This window comes from Meles meles, chromosome 9 (genome assembly GCF_922984935.1).
Source record: "Meles meles chromosome 9, mMelMel3.1 paternal haplotype, whole genome shotgun sequence".
Classification (NCBI taxonomy): Eukaryota; Metazoa; Chordata; class Mammalia; order Carnivora; family Mustelidae; genus Meles; species Meles meles.
In genome coordinates, this window is record NC_060074.1 from 41,655,698 (window position 1) to 41,673,480 (window position 17,783).

Below are 17,783 nucleotides of genomic sequence, written 5' to 3' on the forward strand. Positions count from 1 at the left end.
TATTTTGTTCGTATTTTTTAAAAAATGCTGTAGAAGTTGCATCTGAGATTCTCCAAACTACTGTCACACCCTATGATCTCTACAGCCAAACATCAATTTGGCTGTTAAGAACTGACTTTGTTTTGGAATATCCCAGACCCGTGATGCCCAACATGGTCTTCATCGGAGGCATCAACTGCCTTGAGAGAAAGCCATTGCCAAAGGTAAGTGACCTCTTCTTTTGCATAGTAAGAATAACCTGGCTTTGGACATTAAACAAACAAACAAACAAACAAAACATTCCTTACTGAACTGTGGTTTGTCATTTACATTCGTCGCATTTGGAAATGGTTTCCTGGTTGAATGAATTGTTTTGTGCTAATTCACTGAATTGTGCATTAACAAATTTTATAAAGTTGCTGTCTTTGATATGCATACATATATAATTGATATAATTGTATACAATTTCCAGGCTGTGTTTTGTAATACTCTCCTTGGGAAACTACTAGAAAACACAGTAAGAAATGAAACTTCCTTTTTTTTTTTTTTTAAAAAAAGATTTTATTTATTTATTTGACAGAGATCACAAGCAGGCAGAGAGGCAGGCAGAGAGAGAGACGGGGGAGGCAGGCTCTCCGCTGAGCAGAGAGCCCGATTCGGGGCTTGATCCCAGGACCCTGTGATCATGACCTGAGCCGAAGGCAGAGGCTTAACCCACTGAGCCACCCAGCTGCCCCGAAACTTCCTTTTTTGTTAATCTAATGCCAATCCTTATAGGAAAATGTTCTTTGCAGTTTTGTATGCTGTTTTTCCAATTTTTCTGAAATTATTTTATATATGTAGGATATATCTAATGTAAATTCTCACACCTGTTTTACTAAAAGAAAATCTAGTAATGGATTGGACATATTGTTCTTTACCTTTCTTATTTCACTTACTAATAAATCATTAACATCTTTATAGTCAATCCCCACAGATCTGTCACATTCTTTGTAATAGTTATATAAAACTCTTTACTTTGGATGTACCATAGTTCATTCAACTAAACATAGTTCATTCAACTAAACAATATAGCCTGAGATATATAAGCTATTTAAGCCTTTCCCACTGTTTTTGTTATAAACAAGACTGTACTAATCATTTTTTTTTGTACTAACCATTCTTAAGTAATTTCTTTGCTTTCCCACATTTCCATGTTCTTGTTCTTATCTCTGTAGGCTGGATGTCCTTAGGAGTAGGGCACACACTGCTATGCACATATTTTATTTTATTCTTTCATGATTTTTATTCATGTGTGTGTGTGAGAGAGAGAGAGCACCAGCAGAGGGAGAAGCAGGCAGAGGGAGAAACAAGCTACTTGCCACGGAAGGAGCCAGATGCGGGACTCGATCCTAGAACCCCTAGGATCATGACCTGAGCTGAATGCAGATGCTTAACCATCTGAACCACCCAGGTGCCCCCCACACATTGCATTTTAATACATTTGACAGGTTGCTTTCAAAAGATTGAACAATCTCACACTTTGGTCAACAGTATGTGAATGCTCCAGGGTTTCCATACCTTCTCCAGCTTCAGATTTTGTCAAAGTTGTAAAACTCTTTTGGCAAAAATAAATAAATAAAAATTCTAATAGCTGCTTCAATTTTCATAGATATATTGGCCACTCGATTTCAACTTTTGGGAAGTATGTATTCAGACTCTTTAATTATTTTTCTAGGATCATTTGTCTTTTTATAGCTAATGACTCTAAGTCTCTTGAGTATTAGGAATATTAATGCTTTTTATGAAATGCTAATATTTTTTCCTTGGCTATTCTTCATCTTTTGTCATAGAGGGTTCTCATTTTGGATAGTCAAACGTGCTAACTTTTTTCTAGTGGTTTCTGGATTTCAACTTGTTTAGGTCTTTGCAAGCCTGAGACATATAAACGTTTTTTCCATACTATGTCCTAGTATTTTTAATTCCTCTGGTATTAACAGTTACATTTTTACCGTGAAGACTTTACATGGTGTAAGGATCTACCTTTTATTATTTTTCTAAATGGATAGTCTGTTGTACCAACCTCATTTAATAAAACAATTCATTCTTTGTCTGTTGAATTGAAATGCATCTTTATCAAATTTAAATTTCCATATTTATTTAGTCTCTTGAGCTCTGCTTTTGAATTCTCTACTTTTGAACTCTCAGTTTTGTTCCATGGATTTATTTATTTACTCACATACCAGTGTCATATTTTGATCATAGTAGCTTTGGAGTAAGTTTTAATATGTGGGAAGGCAAGGCCCATACTCAGTATTTTTCTAAATTTTCTTGGTGATTCTTGTTATTTACTCTCCTTCACAAAATTAAAAATTCTTTTGTCTATTTGTAAATGGAGAAATAAAGTATTAAGGTTCTGTTTATATGACATAAAATGATTTTATGAATCGGAGAACAGGAGTCATAGTCTGAATCTCATCTGATAGAAGAAAACATAGCCTGATGGCAGTGTGGGTCATGCACGTGTGTCTTTGGGTGAGTACACGTGCTTGTTTGTGTGCTGTGTCTCAAGTGCCATGGAGGGGATTTTCCTGAGAGTCTCCTATAACAAAATCTCCCTTAGTCTGTCCAGGGGAATTATATTAAAGGGCGTAATTAAATTCTTTAACAAGGACAGCAGATCACCATTCAGGAGAACACTAAAATAGTTTTCATGGGAAAAGAAATGACTTCGAGTGTTTTTCAATTTTTGGTGAGTTCCAACAGAATTGATTATGGGGTCCAGCTGGAAAGAATACCATTCAGGGCAGTCATTTCAGCTCTGGAGAACTGGAAACAGGATGAGTTTACATAACTCTAAGAGATCTATGCTTCCTCATTTCCCTCACCTTCTGTCTCCATTCCAAAATTCAAATTCAAATTCACATTTATCTGTTAGCAGGAAAACTCAGCACCTCTCCCCAAGATCTTTATTTCAACTTTTTATTATCAAAGTTTTTCAAACCTGTGCAAAAGGAGAGACTATTGAGTAATTAACACCCATATATCTATCCTTAGGTTAAATAACTTTCAGTATTTTTCTGTACTGTTTCATCTATCTCTTTTTTTCTCTCTTAAAAACCTTTTGACTTTTATTATTTTAAAAAATTCTTTTTTGAAGAAAAGCAGATGATTAGAAACAGCTTTCAGTTCCTCATCTTCGTATCCACCTTAATTATATAAAAGGATTGAGCCTGAAGAGACTGAAGGAAAGAATTTCTTTGAAGAAACTTGTTAGGCAGTTGTGACATTCTCCCATTCATTTATCCTAAGTGAGAGAGGCTGCAGGGATCCTTGGAGTTTGAAAAAATTAAAAAGACTGGTAGTGGGGAGTCAAGATGGCGGGGAAGTAGGAGGAGGCGCCGTTTCAACCTGTACCCTAACGTGAGCTGATTACCTACCAAAGAACTCCGATCACCCATGAAATCAGCCTGAGATCAGAATTATACTCGTCTGGATCTCTACAGGAGCAGAAGATGCCAGAGGCAGGTAAAGCAGAGTGGGAACGTTGGACTGATATCGGAAGACAAACAAAAGGGGGAGGGAGCCACCAAAAATTCTTTTTTATTTTTTAAAGATCTGTTTATTTATTTGAGGGGGGGCGCTGGTAGAGGGAGATGGAGAGAGAATCTCAAGCAGACTCCTTGTTGAGGGTGAACCCTGAGATCACGGGCTGAGCCAAAATCAAGAGTTGGACACTTAACCAACTGAGCCACCCAGGGGATGCTCCCTGACTGTTGTTTTTTAAAGAAGTTCTTGACATGTCCTTCCATTCCCAAAGACTTCACTAAAGATAAAAAATAATGAGAATTTGTTATTACATAACTGCAATATCTTGATCACACCTAACAAAATCAATAATTCTTTAATATTATCTAATTTCTAGGCTATAATTAAATTTCCTTAATTATCTGAGAAATGTCTTTTAAATACAGATGAAAGGAATAGAACTACACATTTAGAAATAAACCTGTATATCTATGACCAATCGATTTTTAGGAAAGTGTCAAAATTGTGCAACAGTGGAAGAATATTCTCTTCAACAAATGGCTCTGGGACGAGTGGATATCCATATAAAAAAGAACGAAGTTGAACCCTTACCTCACACCATATATAAAATTTAAAATGGATCAAAGACCTAAATATAAAAGTAAAACTATCAAGCTTTTAGAAGAAAATATTGGACTAAATCTTCCCTGACCTTAGATTTGACAATGGTTTCTTAAGTAAAACACCAAAAGTATAAGAAACAAACAAGGAAATTGATAAACTGGACTTCATTAAGATGAGAAACTTTTGTGCATTAAAGGACACTATTAAAAGCATAAAAGACAACCCAAAGAAAGGGAGAAAATGTTTGTAAATCATGTATTTGATAAGATTCTGGTATCCAAAATATATAAAGAACTCAAACGACCCCATTAAAAATGGACAAAGAATTGGAATAGACATTTCTCCCAAGTAGATATATAAATGGCCAACAAGCACATGAAAAGATGCTCACCATTAGGTACTAGAGAAATGCAAATCAGTATCACAATGAGATACCAATTCACTCCTGATATGATGACTATGCTTAAAAAAACAAAAGGAAAATAAGTATTGGTAAGAATGTGGAGAAACTGGAACACTTGTCCATTGCTGGTGGGAATATAAAATAGTGTAGCCAGTTTGGAAAGCATTCTGGCAGTTCCTGCATAAGTGAAACATAGAATTACCATATGATTCAGCAATTCTGCTCCTGGTTATGTATCTAAGGAATTGAAAACAGATCCTGAAACCAAAGTTTCTATAGGCATGTTCATAGCAGCACCGTTCATAATAGCCAAAAGGTAGGAACAACCCAAATGTCTTTCAGCAGGTGAATGGATGAACATAATGTGGTCTCTTCATACAGTGGAATATTATTCAGCCATAACAATGATAAAGACCTGACACCTGCTATATAATATGGATAAGCACTGAAAAGGTAATGCTGAGTGAAGGAACCCAGACACAAAAGGCCGTAATGTGCTGTGATTCCATTTTTGTGAAATATCCAGACTAGGTAGATCTATAGAGATAGAAAGCAGGTGAGGAGTTGCCAAAGGCTCAGGGGAGGAGGGAGTGGGGAATGGCTGCTTAATGGGAAAGAGGTTTCCTTTTGGGATGATGAAAATGCCTTGGAACTAGACGGTGGTGATGGAGGCATGGCTCCGTGACTGTGCTAAATGCTACCAATTGCCCTCTTAGGAATGATTATGATGAATTTCACATCATGTGAATTTGACCAAAATTTTGTTAAAAAGAGAAACCACATCTTTTAACAGCTGGTTTTTCTGAGCAGGACACAAACGCACTTTCCATGTTGCATCATTTCTTCTAACACACTATTAATCTGTAATAGTTCCTTTCCTTTCCAAAACTGCTGTGACTTTTTGTAGTAACTGGGTCAGTTATTCTGACCTCTTCCAGTCTCCTTGCTCTCTAGTGGTGGAGTGTAAGCTGTTCCTGGAAACCCGAAGTTGGTGTGGGCTTGAGCGACCCAGGTTCCATTGTTCCTCAGGCATACGTCATCTACACCATTCAGTCACACCAGATGGCACCCTGTACCAGGCTATCTGAGTGGAGAGTCACATTGTCCTGTGCCTGCTTTGGCTCCCCGCAGTTCTGAGGGACCTAAGACCCAGTGACCAAGCCTGGGTTAGATTGGGCAAGTGTTAGTCAATGATCTTTTGGGACGGACTGCTCTAGTATTAACAGGCAAGTGGAAATCCTGTTGTCTGTGTCCTCTGAGTAGTCCCTTTGTCAGGGCTAATTAGTGGCCTGTGCCCCTCCCCACTGCTCCCAGCTTCTGGGACCACCACTCATGTTGGTGCAAACCTCCCTGGGTAGTGATAGACACAGCTCTTACAGTAGGACGAGTGCCCACTGGGAGCTGTCCGGCCAGACAAGCCACACTTCTCTGGAGTGCCCTGTGCCAACAGCCATGGGTGATTCAGACTTGACCATTTCGGACCCGCACCAAGACCTGGGCCCAGAAGGCTAATTTTTGCAGTCCACACCCCATGGCCTAGCCAATGGATTAAGCTGCCCCAGGATCCCACATCCCATACACTGTCCACGTTACTCGATGCGGTGAACCCCAGCAGACTGGTCACACACAGGCACACTTGTGTAGTTCTTTAATAAAACATTTATTAATTTGATTTTGCATTTTTGTGCTCTGCAGTTAGCAAATGCCTTTTTCTCAGGCCTCAAGCCCTTTGCAGGTGCTTTTAAATCTTGTAGGTCCAGGCTCCGTTCCTCATAGGTTGTGGGTGATTTGAGGGTCGACCTCTCTGAGGTTGTCATCGCCTCATGCACATCTTTACAACTCCCCTCTATGCCAGGTGTCCTCCTCTGGCTTTTTGGGAACTCCCAGGATCTACGTCCTTCTCCCCACTGATACATGTCCTAAGCTTAGTTGTTGGATCTGCAAGAATCCCTAAGAAAACACTGGCCTTCACCCAGACACTCCATGATGCCTAAAGACGTGTCGAGCTCCACAGCATTTCCCAGGGCAGGTCTGGCCTCTGGGTTAGATCACCTTTAGGGTCTCCTCAACCCCTGGGATTGGCACACATGCTAGATCCTTCTTCCTGTGGCCCTGTGTGTGCACACGCACCGTTCTTAGAAACAGTCAAATCTCAGGAGGAGGAAGAGAACTGTTTTCTAAAGCTTTCTTAATTTGCAAGACATGTCTTTGGTGATGTTTTGCAAAGTGGGATTGGTTCCTTTTCTTCATCTCCTATCTCCAGTGTTTATGTTTGGGCCTGCTAGGAATGAGAATGGGGCCCCCAACCAAGTCATGTGCTTTCCCCAGCCTTCTTGTTGAATAACAAGATCAGAGCCAGGCTCTCCTAGGAAGGGCCCAGGCCAAGGTCCTCAGCAGAATGGGGGTCTGGTGTGAAGCAGCTGAGGTCTGTAGCCTATCTTGCTTCTCTTCCCTCCGCACACTTGCTTAAGCCTTTCTGCCTCCAGATGTACTGCTCTTAGAAAGGACCTGCTTAGCTCCTGCCTGCCCTAGAGGGGTGGACCTGCACTGTGCTCACTCTGTGAACATCTTGGGGTCTTACTGCTGTCTAGATGGACCCAAAGCCGGATGTTGCCTCCCTCCAGGCTCTGATCATTGTAAGTGGAAAATTGTGCTGGCGTCCCTCCCTGAAGGAGGTTGCAATGAATTTACATCTTGGCTGCATTTCTGGGGCCAGCCCTGTGCTTGGGATGGTGATTCTGTGCCATTCCGTGCCATTCCTCAGGCTTCTTCTCCTTTCCTAAGTCTCAGCATGCCTCATGAGCCCACAGGCATGGATTATGACAAAACCTTGTGTGAGAGTTCGGTTGTGCCTGAATAGCTGTGGGTGAGTCTGTTCTAGTCATGCCAGGAACTACCTTTCATTTAGCCTGGTTTCTACAATCCTCAAACTCTTGGACCTCCCTTGATCATGTGGTAGGTGTATATGGCAGGATAATCATGACTCTCTCACTCTGAGTCTCAGTTGAGAAACCCAACAATCAGGAGATGGGTCATGCCCCAGGCAGATGGGAGGCGAGTGGGGGTACAGGGCTGGATGTGGGCTCAATGCCATCCAACTCCTGCTCCAGGGCCCTCACCACCTGCTGGCTACACTCAGACTTCTCAAGTCTCAATTTCCTAAAAGGCAAGTGACCCATCACATGCTTTTAATGCCATTTACCAGTTTCTTCTCAAAAAAAGGGCACATGGTTCTTTAAATTTCATATATGAATTCTCACAACTTGGAAAGAGACAAGAAAATGAAATGTAGGTTGGCGGGGGGTACCTGGGCAGCTCAGTCGGTTAAGTGTCTGACTCTTGGTTTCATCTAAGGTCTTGATCTCAGGTGGTGAGTTCAAGCCCCACGATGGGCTCCATGAAGAAAAAGGAAATGTAGGAATAAAACAAACAAACCAAAGTGTCATTCTTTAATCGGCAAACATTTATGGAGACCTACTGTATGCTCGACATTCTTCTAAATATTGGGCATAAAGCAGAGACAAAACAAATATTGTTCCTGCCCTCAGGGTTTCCCCGTTCTAGTCGGGGGGAGACACATAAATGAGCAATAGGTTGGGTAGTGATGAATGAAACAGAGAAATATTAGGAGGTTGAAGGATTCCCAGTGATGGGCTGGGTTATTTAATAATGAGCTCACCAGAGAAGGTCTCTTGGACACGACACTGACCGAAGCAGGCAGGAAGGGAGGGAACGAGCCATAAGGACATGGGGGGTGTGGAAGAGGTAACATCTTGGCTTGTATCAGTATCTAGGCCAATGGCTTATAAAAATTCAAATATGTACTATTTAAGCCTTTCCAGAAAAAAAAAATTGCCATCCTCTGATCTAGAACAGTGATTCTCAAAGTACAGAAACTGAGGGATCCCTGAGACCCTTCCCGGGAGTCCCTGAGGTCAAATGATTTCATAATAATGTTTTTTTTTTTTCCATTTTATTTATTTTTTCAGCGTAACAGTGATTTCATAATAATGTTAAGACGTTACTTGCTTTTTCCACTTCATCTTCTCAGCATGGTACTGTGGAGTTTTCCATAGGCTCCGTGGCATGTGGTATTGCCTAGGCTGAGTGCAGAGGCGGGTGGCAGAGTCCCACCATTGTTTACCAAGTCAGACAGACGTTCATATCACAGGCGCTTGCTTGCAGAACGTGTAAAACAACGTTGTGCTTTGGACCAATTTTTTGCTTGTTTGGGGAAATAGAGTATTTTTTTCATAAAAGATGCCAGTCATGCTAACTTCTCTTGGGCTTATTCTTGGTATCATAAATCAGTGAGGAAGTCTCTTTTATGCACGCCAGTTTTAGTTTCTAAAATGGTTCATCTGGATAGACATGACCCACATAAACAAAATTTGTGGGGGCGTCTCCCATTGTTACTAAGAGCGTAAAGGAATCCTGAGATGGAAAGGTTTGAGAATGGCAGATCTAGAGGGGGCCAGTTCTGTATTCCCTTCTGAGGTGCAGAAGTTCCCCAAAAGTGCCCCTTCTTAAAGTGGCAAGCCTCAGTTTTCTTGGACCTGGACTTTGGGATTTGAATTGTGTGAGATGATAGATGAGCGCTATTGGTTAACTTGTGTCCCCGTAAAGATGTGTTGAAGTCCTAATACCCAGTACCTCAGAATGGGACCCTTTTTGGAAATATGTTAGTTAAGAAGAGATCATTGGTGGTGGGCACTAATCCAGAATGACTAGTGTCCTAATGAAAAGGGGAGATTCGGGCACAGACATACACAGGGAGAAGGTGAACAGGAAGGTAGAGACGAAGTGATGCCCGCATCTGCCTAGGACTGCCAAAGATTGCCAGCAATCCACCTAGCTCACCAGGAGCTAGGAGAGAGGAACAGGTTCTGTCTCGAAGCCTCCAGAAGGACTCAAGCCTGCTGATGCTTTGGTCTCAGACTTCTGGACTCCAGAACTATGGGAATACATTTCTGTTGTTTGGGCCAGCCACTGTGTGATACTTTGTTGCAGAGACCCTAGGATGCTAAGACCCTGGGAAACTGTCTTGCAAGCCAGAAAGTGATGCAGACATCAGGGGTCTGCAGCGCTATGCTAGCGCTTTTTTTTTGTTTTGTTTTGACTGCTGGCTGGTCAGTTGTTGCCGTCAAATGTCTTGTCACCTGATGCCTTCCTATTGTTTTATACTTCTACATTTTCTTCCCTTTTAATCTTCCCACCTCCTCTTCTGTCTCCTTTAATTCCTCCTACACTCTGGGGCTGACAGAAGGCAAAGCTGGATCTTTCTCTTGCTGAGACGTTTTAGGTGTTACTTTCTGACCATTGGGGTGCTCCTTGGTTCATATCACATAGAACCCAGCTGCCTGATGACAACCAGAGGAGCCCATCCGTGGGACCTGTCCTGGGCACCCACAGATTATGGATTGACTTACTAATTTTCACGGCTCTTCCCCCCCACCCCAGGAGGTGGTACAGATGCCTCTCCCTTTCGAGAGACGGGGAATTCAGGCACAGAGCAGTGGGGCCGCACAGCTCGGAAGAGGTAGACTGACTCCAGAATTTTTACTTTTAACCACAGTCAAAGTGGGAATTCTGGTTTTAGCACATGTATCTTAAGGATTAGATTCTGTCTTCTGATAGAACAGGAAACTCACAATAATAGTGGTTTACCCCAAAGAACCCAAGGGGTGGGGGCGGGGCTAGATCAGACTCCTCCGTGTCCCTTCAGCTTCCAGCAGCCCACTTTTTAATCCAGCGATGGCTGTGGTCACAAGGTCACCAGGAGGTGGAGTGGGCAGCTCCGCTCTGTTGTTTCAAGTCTTGAATTTGGCATCTGTTGACCCTTCCTTTCTGAACAACACTGAGGAAGAGGAGAAGCTCTAAGAGCTGTTTGTCTATGAACATCATCACCACGCGGGGGGATCCAGCAAGCTCGGGAGAGAGGACTGCCACCAGCCTCCAGGAGCCTCCCAAGCTGTCCTCCAAGCATGACTAAGCTCGGGAAGGAGAGGCAGAATGGAGAAAAATAAACCCAGAAGCTCAGGTGGATGCCGATAAGAAACCTCATTGGGTCAAGTTTGCTGTGTGCCTAAAAATGGTTAAATATTAATTTATGTTCTTTTAAGACGGGGCAAAATTCAGAGCAAGGAGAGATAGGTCGAGGTTGTAAAGAGCACTGGTTCTTTCAGGGGAAAAGAGCCAGGGAGCCCTGAGCTTTAGAGAACGTGAACTGTTTATTCTTGTCGCTACCTGTCCTCTCCCCCAGATGGCCTGCCTCCTCCCGTTGTTCCAGAAAGTTTTCTTCTTAGTGCTCTGGGGGGAGGTTGTAGGTGACAGGCTGCTGGTGGTCCCTCAGGATGGAAGCCACTGGCTCAGTATGAAGGACATAGTTGAGCTCCTGAGCGAGAAGGGGCATGACATTGTGGTGCTGGTGCCAGAAGTCAATTTGCTTCTGAAGGAGTCCAGGCACTACACAAGAAAAATCTATCCAGTGCCGTTCGACCAGGAGGAGCTGGAGAATCGGTACCGCTCTTTTGGAAACAATCACTTTGCTGAGAGATGGCTCCTGAACGCTGCTCAGACGGAATACAGGAATAACATGATCGTTATTGACATGTATTTCACCAACTGCCAGAGCCTCCTGGAGGACTCGGCCACCCTAAGTGTCCTCAAGGAGAGCAAGTTTGATGCCCTTTTCACAGACCCAGCCCTACCCTGCGGGGTGATCCTGGCCGAGTACCTGGGCCTGCCTTCCGTGTACCTCTTCAGGGGCTTCCCATGCTCCCTGGAGCATACCATGAACAGGAGCCCAAACCCTGTGTCCCACGTTCCCAGATGCTATACTCAGTTCTCAGACCAGATGACGTTCCCCCAACGGGTGGCCAACTACCTCGCTAATTACTTGGAGACCTATCTGTTCTACTGTCTGTACTCAAAGTATGAAGACCTCGCCTCCAATATCCTCAAGAGGAATGTGCACCTACCCACCTTGTATCAGAAGGGCTCCATCTGGCTCTTAAGATATGACTTTGTGTTTGAGTATCCCAGACCGGTCATGCCTAACATGGTTTTCGTTGGAGGGACCAATTGCAAGAAGACGGGGGTCCTGTCTCAGGTGGGTGGTTTTCTTTCTTTTTGATTGCTCTGTGTCTTTATGGGCAGATGCTGTTCTTATACGCTCAATCTTCCCTCACTCGTTTGGCTCTTAAGCATCTGTCAGCTGGGAGGGCTTCCTGACGAAGGGGCTGCCAGGCTCGGAGTAGAGGGGTATGGATGGAGTCTGATGCTGAGGTTCTGAATGATGCTGAGGCTTTAGATGAGGTAAACAATAGGAGGGATCCTTAGCTAGGTCGTCTGGAGGCAGTCACAGAACATAGAATAAGCCTTGGAAATTTTCAGTCTAAATCCTACACCTACCTGTTGAGGAAACAGGGGAAGGCTTGACCAAGCGGATGCATTGCTGAAAGGACAGTCTATGTGGAAATCCATGCATTTTTTTCTGGGACCCCAAAGCAGAGATCATCAAATAGCAGCCAGTCGAAAAATCTGCCCAGAGGCCTGTTTTTTATATGGCCCAGAGCTAAGAATGGTTTTTATATGTTGATCTTATTTTTAAGATTAAGAGGGAGAGAGAGAGGGAGAGAGCAGGTGTTGGGGGGAGTGGGAAGTGGCAGAAGGAGATGGAGAAACAGGCTCCCTGGTGAGCAGGGAACCCAACGTGGGGCTTGATGTCAGGAATCTGGGAACATGACCTGAGCCAAGGGCAGACATTTAACCAATTGAGACACACGGGTTCTCAGTTTTTATGTTTTTAAAAGGATGTTAAAAAACAGCAACCACAAAGAATACATGGCAGAGATGTATGTGGCCCGCTAAGTCTACGTATTTACGACCTGACCCTTGGCAGAAAAAGTACATTGACCTCTGACCTAAGGCAAATGAAGCCTTCCTGACATATGGGGAGAGAGCCCAGGCTACTTTGGAAAGTTAAAAACTTATGAGTTCTTTGTTTTTGTTTTAATATTTACACCTTTGAAAGGCTTCAGATCACTTTTTTCCCCAGCAGAATTCTCTTTCTCAAAGCATTTTTCATCCGAAAGAAAGCCTCAGATATGTCCCAGAGACTCTCATCCCTCTTCTTTCACATATGACAATTTCTTGTTTGGCACATGTGACAGTTGGCCATACCTCTGAGAATGGGCAGGAACAGGGCCCATGAACATAATTGGACTGGTTCCAGGAAACATGGGGCCGGAATACAAATCCCACATGCCTGGAAAATTTAACCAAGTAATTAATAAGCAAAAATGCTGTAAGAAGCATTACAAAATCACATTTTTTGTAACTTTCATCCCCATGCTCTTATTATAGCAAAAAGAATTAGATTTTGGGGCGCCTGGGTGGCTCAGTGGGTTAAAGCCTCTGCCTTCGGCTCAGGTCATGATCCCAGGGTCCTGGCATCGAGCCCCGCATCGGGCTCTCTGATCAGCAGGGAGCCTGCTTCCTCCTCTCTCTCTCTCTGCCTGCCTCTCTGCCTACTTGTAATTTCTGTCTGTCAAATAAATAAATAAAATCTTTAAAAAAAAAGAATTAGATTTAGTCATATTGCAAAACAGACTGTGGTGAATGTGGTTTTTTTTTGAGCACCGTGAACTTACATTGGCATCTTAGCTGTAACCCAAATGTCCATCATAGAGAACCTTCTGCATTACACAATATGTAATTATCAATTTGTATTTTTATGTTAGGAAGTCAAGTGACCAAAATCAGAGTGTTTTTTGTTAGATGATCAAACCATTTCAACACTTGGGAGAAAAATGTGTCCTTGGCAGTGATGGCAATGTTCTGGAATCCTGCAGAGGTGGTCGTTGCAAACAAGATGAAGGTAGTCAATGCCTCTGAACTGTTCCCTTTAAAATCGTTAACTGTGTTATGTGACTTCACCTAAAAATATTACTTAAAAAAGAAGATACATCATCAATCAGGAAAACTAAAGACCCGATTCATAGCTGGAAACAAACCACCACCACCACCAACAAAAAACCCCACAAATACTCCTCAGTAGGCAAATAACTTGATCAGTCAACACATAGCCCCCATACAAGGGGCCACTAAAAGTTTGGAAACATATGTGGCTTCAGAAATAATCCAAGAAACTCAAATTAATAAACAAGGAAATTCAATTTTGCTCATCAAACCAGCAAGCATGTTTTATAGGTAACTGTTGGCCTACCTACAAAACAAATATAATTAAATTTCTTATTACACTTTGGCTAATGTGCAGAGCCTTTTGAAAACCAGAGCTTGGTGAACACTCCTTGCAGTAATGCTCTGATTCACACTCTGGCCCGATAACTGGGTGCTGGTAGGCTTGCGTGTCTAACAAAGGATGAGATCACTCTGCAACACCCACCATAGCGTGACTGACTATAGCTCTTCTTGCCTCCTTGACCCTGGGCGGGACTCAGCCACCTCAGAAGGCTTCCTGGTTGGTTTCGCTCAAGATGCTCCCAGAGAAGCTGCTCAGGCACCTGGCCAGTGGTTCCCACTGGGAGACCTCAGATGTCCTGAAGCCGCTTATCCCTGTCCCCACTGAGGGCCTCCTCTCCAATCCTGTGCACCCTTTCACCTGGTCCCTCTGCCTTTCCCTCTGCCCACAGGGGCTTTTCCCACTGCCCACAGGGGCTTCAGTCCAGGCCAGATGCTGGCACACTGTCTCCACTGTCCCTGATTCTTAGTTGAGACTCATCTGTCCCATGGCTAACCTCGTTTCCTAAGGTTTCCAGTATCTCCATTTTTAAAAGTTTTATTTATTTGAGCCATCTCCACACTCATCGTGGAGCTTGAACTCACAACCCTGAGATCAAGAGTCAGATACTCTACCAACTGAGCCATTTTAGAAGAGAGTTTGACATTACATTTCAGAATTAGAAGGGTCCTTGAAGCATTTTTCTTAGAATAAAGGAATTCAGAGATAAATCCTAGTCTCTTCCAGTTGCAAAGCAGAGCACTGTTCAGAGGTTCAGGGACAGGTTTTTACTTTCCTTTTTAGGGGCCATACAGACCTGGGGAGCTCAGGCTCCAGGACCTGCACATCCTCTCTGTCTAGCCTGCTGTGGGAGGGAATGCACCAGAGCCCAGCCCTAGCTTGAGCCTGGGTAGGAAAGGACCAGCTTTCCCTCCCCTGCTGTCTCCAGAGATCCATCCTTTGTCCCCATTACATTAGAAGAATGAGAACTATAAGACCTGGATTCAAGTCCAGCCATATGTTTGGGGCGGGTGGCTTATCTCTGGTGTTCATTCCTCCATCTGTGAAATGGGAACACTCTAGAGGTCAGGGCTGGGGGCAGGGAAGAGAGAGTTCATGGGAGAACTTTGAAGACTGTAAATGCAATACATGCAGGACAGGCTGCTTTAGGCTGGAGTGACAGGATGGAGGCCCCTCAGACAGGAGACAGTCCGGTTCTCCCATACACGAGCAAACCCGTTTCCAGGCAAGCCAAGTGAGCTGCTTGAGGCCACCGGCTGCAGCAAGGGGCAGAGGCAGGGTAAGAACCCACCCTCTTGTCACTCTCCCACCTGGAGGGCCCACGTTTGCCTGGTACTCTTTCTCCAACTATATAAGACCTGGAGGGTAGCAGCCCCATGAAGGGAAGAAAGGAGGTGGAAGGATGACTCAGCAGATCTGAGGTGCTTCTTCCTGGCCTCCTGGCCTTGGCCTTGGGTCTTCTCATCTCAGAATGGGGCTGACAGCATGTGCCTCACTCCTCACAGGGCTGTTTGAGGGTCACATGGGCAGTGTGTAAAGGGGCTTAGAAGACTATCAGGGGAAGCCATGGCCCCATCCCTCTCTTCTCTGGACCTTCACTCAGAAGGCTAGAACATTCTCTCTATGAGGTGATCCAAACAACATGGCTTTCTTGCATTGTTCTTTGGGGAGCATTTTCTCAGAAAACTAGATCCCAGCTCCTCAGGACTAGCTCTTCTATCCCAGCTTGTCTTGCGTTCTGGAGTCATCTAGATAGTGGTTCTCAAACAGGGGCAATTTTGCAACCCTTGGAGGCAACATCTGGAGACATGTTAGGTGTCGCAGTTAGGGGATGATATGGTCTAATTTTAGAGGCCAGGGATGCTGTTAAAAATCCTTTATAAAGCACAATAAATAACCACCCACCCACTCCCAACAAAGAATTATCTGTTCCCCAATAGTGCTGAAGTTGAGAAAGGCTGATCTAAATCAATGCCATGTGACTATCAGTGACTTCTACCAGCAGGGCCCCAGCTGGGTGGTGAGGGGCCACAAGGATCCTTTGTCCACTCCCTGAGCCATCTGGTCTCCCTTCAGGGGTCTCTACAAGTAATAGTCATGCAGGTTGCAGCCTCTACATTTGCTGGTTGAGCTGAGGATTGAATTCGAGGAAAGTCAGGGGCACAAAACCCCAAAATGCCAAGTCATTCTTAATAGGTACTTTTTAAAGTACATGACTTGGGCCAATGTCTACAATGACTTTTGTGGTTCACTTTTCTTTCAAAAAGGGTTTTGAAATGTGTTTATTTTTATGACTGATCGGGCACGCAGGACATTTTGACAGTATTGTTTCTGTTAATAAGTAATTATCCAGAGTAGCTAAATTCTAGTAGGAGTCAGCATTTAAAAAAAAATGAGTATCTGAAAAACTTGAACCTTGGTTGATTAATAATTGACATAATTCTAACAGGATGAGATCAAATGGGCTTAAACAAACAAACAAATAACCTTCCGGAGATACAAGTTATGGATCATACAATTCATTCACAGAAAGTTTGTTGTTTGGTGGTTTCTAGTATATTTCTAGCACCATCACCACAATTGTTTTTGGAATTTTGCAATCACCCCTAAAATAAATTCCCACCCTATTAGCCGTCACTCTTCAGCCCCTGGTAACCACTGATCTACTCTTCTGTCTCTATGGATTTGCCTATTCTGATCATCTCATATAAATGGGATCACAGAACATGTGATTGGCTTTTTTAATGTGACATGTTTTCTGGGTTCATTCATGTTGTAGCATTACTTTTTAATGCTGAATAATACTTCCTTCTATGGATATACCACACTCCATGTATCTACCCATCAGCTGATGGACTTTTGGGTTGTTTCTACTTCTTGGCCATTATGAATACATGAACATTCATATACAAGTTTGGTGTGGACTATGTTTTCAATTCTCTTGGGTACGTACCGAGGAGTAGAATTGCTAGGTTGTGCGATAACTCTCTGTTTTATCTTTGAGGAACTGCCAGATTAATTTTCAAAGTGCCTGCTCCATGTGCTTTATTGTTCAAGATACACATAAAATAGAAGTGTGCAGTACACCTGGGATGTACGCTATCACCCCTACCTAGTTCCGGAACATTCTTGTCACCCCAAAAGGACACACACCTATCTTTAAGTACTCACTCTGCATTCTGCCCTCCCCAAACCCTGGTGATCACCAATCCACTTTCTGTCTGTAGATTTGCCTATTCTAGATGTTTTATAGAAATGAAATTATACAATAGGTGGCCTTTTGTATCTGGCTTCTTAGCTTAATGTTTCAAGGCTTATCCATTTGTAGCATGTGTTGGTACTCCACTCCTTTTTTTTTTTTTAAGATTATATATTTATTTGGGGGGGCAGAGAGAGGGAGAGAGAGAATCTTTGAGGGAGAGTTGAGAATCATACTCCCTGATGAGTGTGGAACCTGACGTGGGGCTCCGTTCTAGGACTCTGAGACCATGACTTGAGCCAAAACCAAGAGTTGGACACTTAATGGACTGAATCACCAAGGTGCCCTGGCACTTCATTTTCTTTTATGGCTGAATAATATTCCACTGTGTGGATGGACCACTGTTTGTACATTTATCAACTGATGGGCATTTTTTTATAGTTTTATTTCTTTAAGTAATCTCTGCACCATATGTGGAGTTTTGAACTCACCATCCTGAAATCAAGAGTCACATGCTTGACAGGTGCCTCTGCTGTTGGACTTTTATGTCATCAATTGATGGGTTTCTACTCTTTACCACTGTTAATAGAGCTGCTATGAGCATTCGTGGACAAGGTTTTAACAGTTGTTTTCAGTTCTTTTGAGTAAAAACCCAGGAGTAGAATTGCTGGGTCAGATGGTAATCCTATGTGTAACTTACGGAGGAACTGACAAACTGTTTTCCACAGTGGCTATACCATTTTATATTCCTGCCAGTAACGTACGGATATTCCAGTTTCTCTACATCTTTGCCAACACTTGTTATT

General features: G+C 43.2%; 1 protein-coding gene across 1 annotated transcript in view; it reads left to right on the forward strand.

Annotated features, from left to right (window-relative positions):
- Positions 1–10,666: 10,666 nt before the first annotated feature.
- The window catches only part of LOC123950827 (UDP-glucuronosyltransferase 1-6-like), a 35,135-nt gene continuing 28,018 nt past the window's right edge, over positions 10,667–17,783 (forward strand). The window contains exon 1 of the mRNA XM_046019285.1: positions 10,667–11,624. Within this exon, the coding sequence (XP_045875241.1) occupies positions 10,776–11,624 (849 nt within the window). The 5' untranslated portion in view covers positions 10,667–10,775. The remainder of the gene's footprint in view (positions 11,625–17,783) is intronic.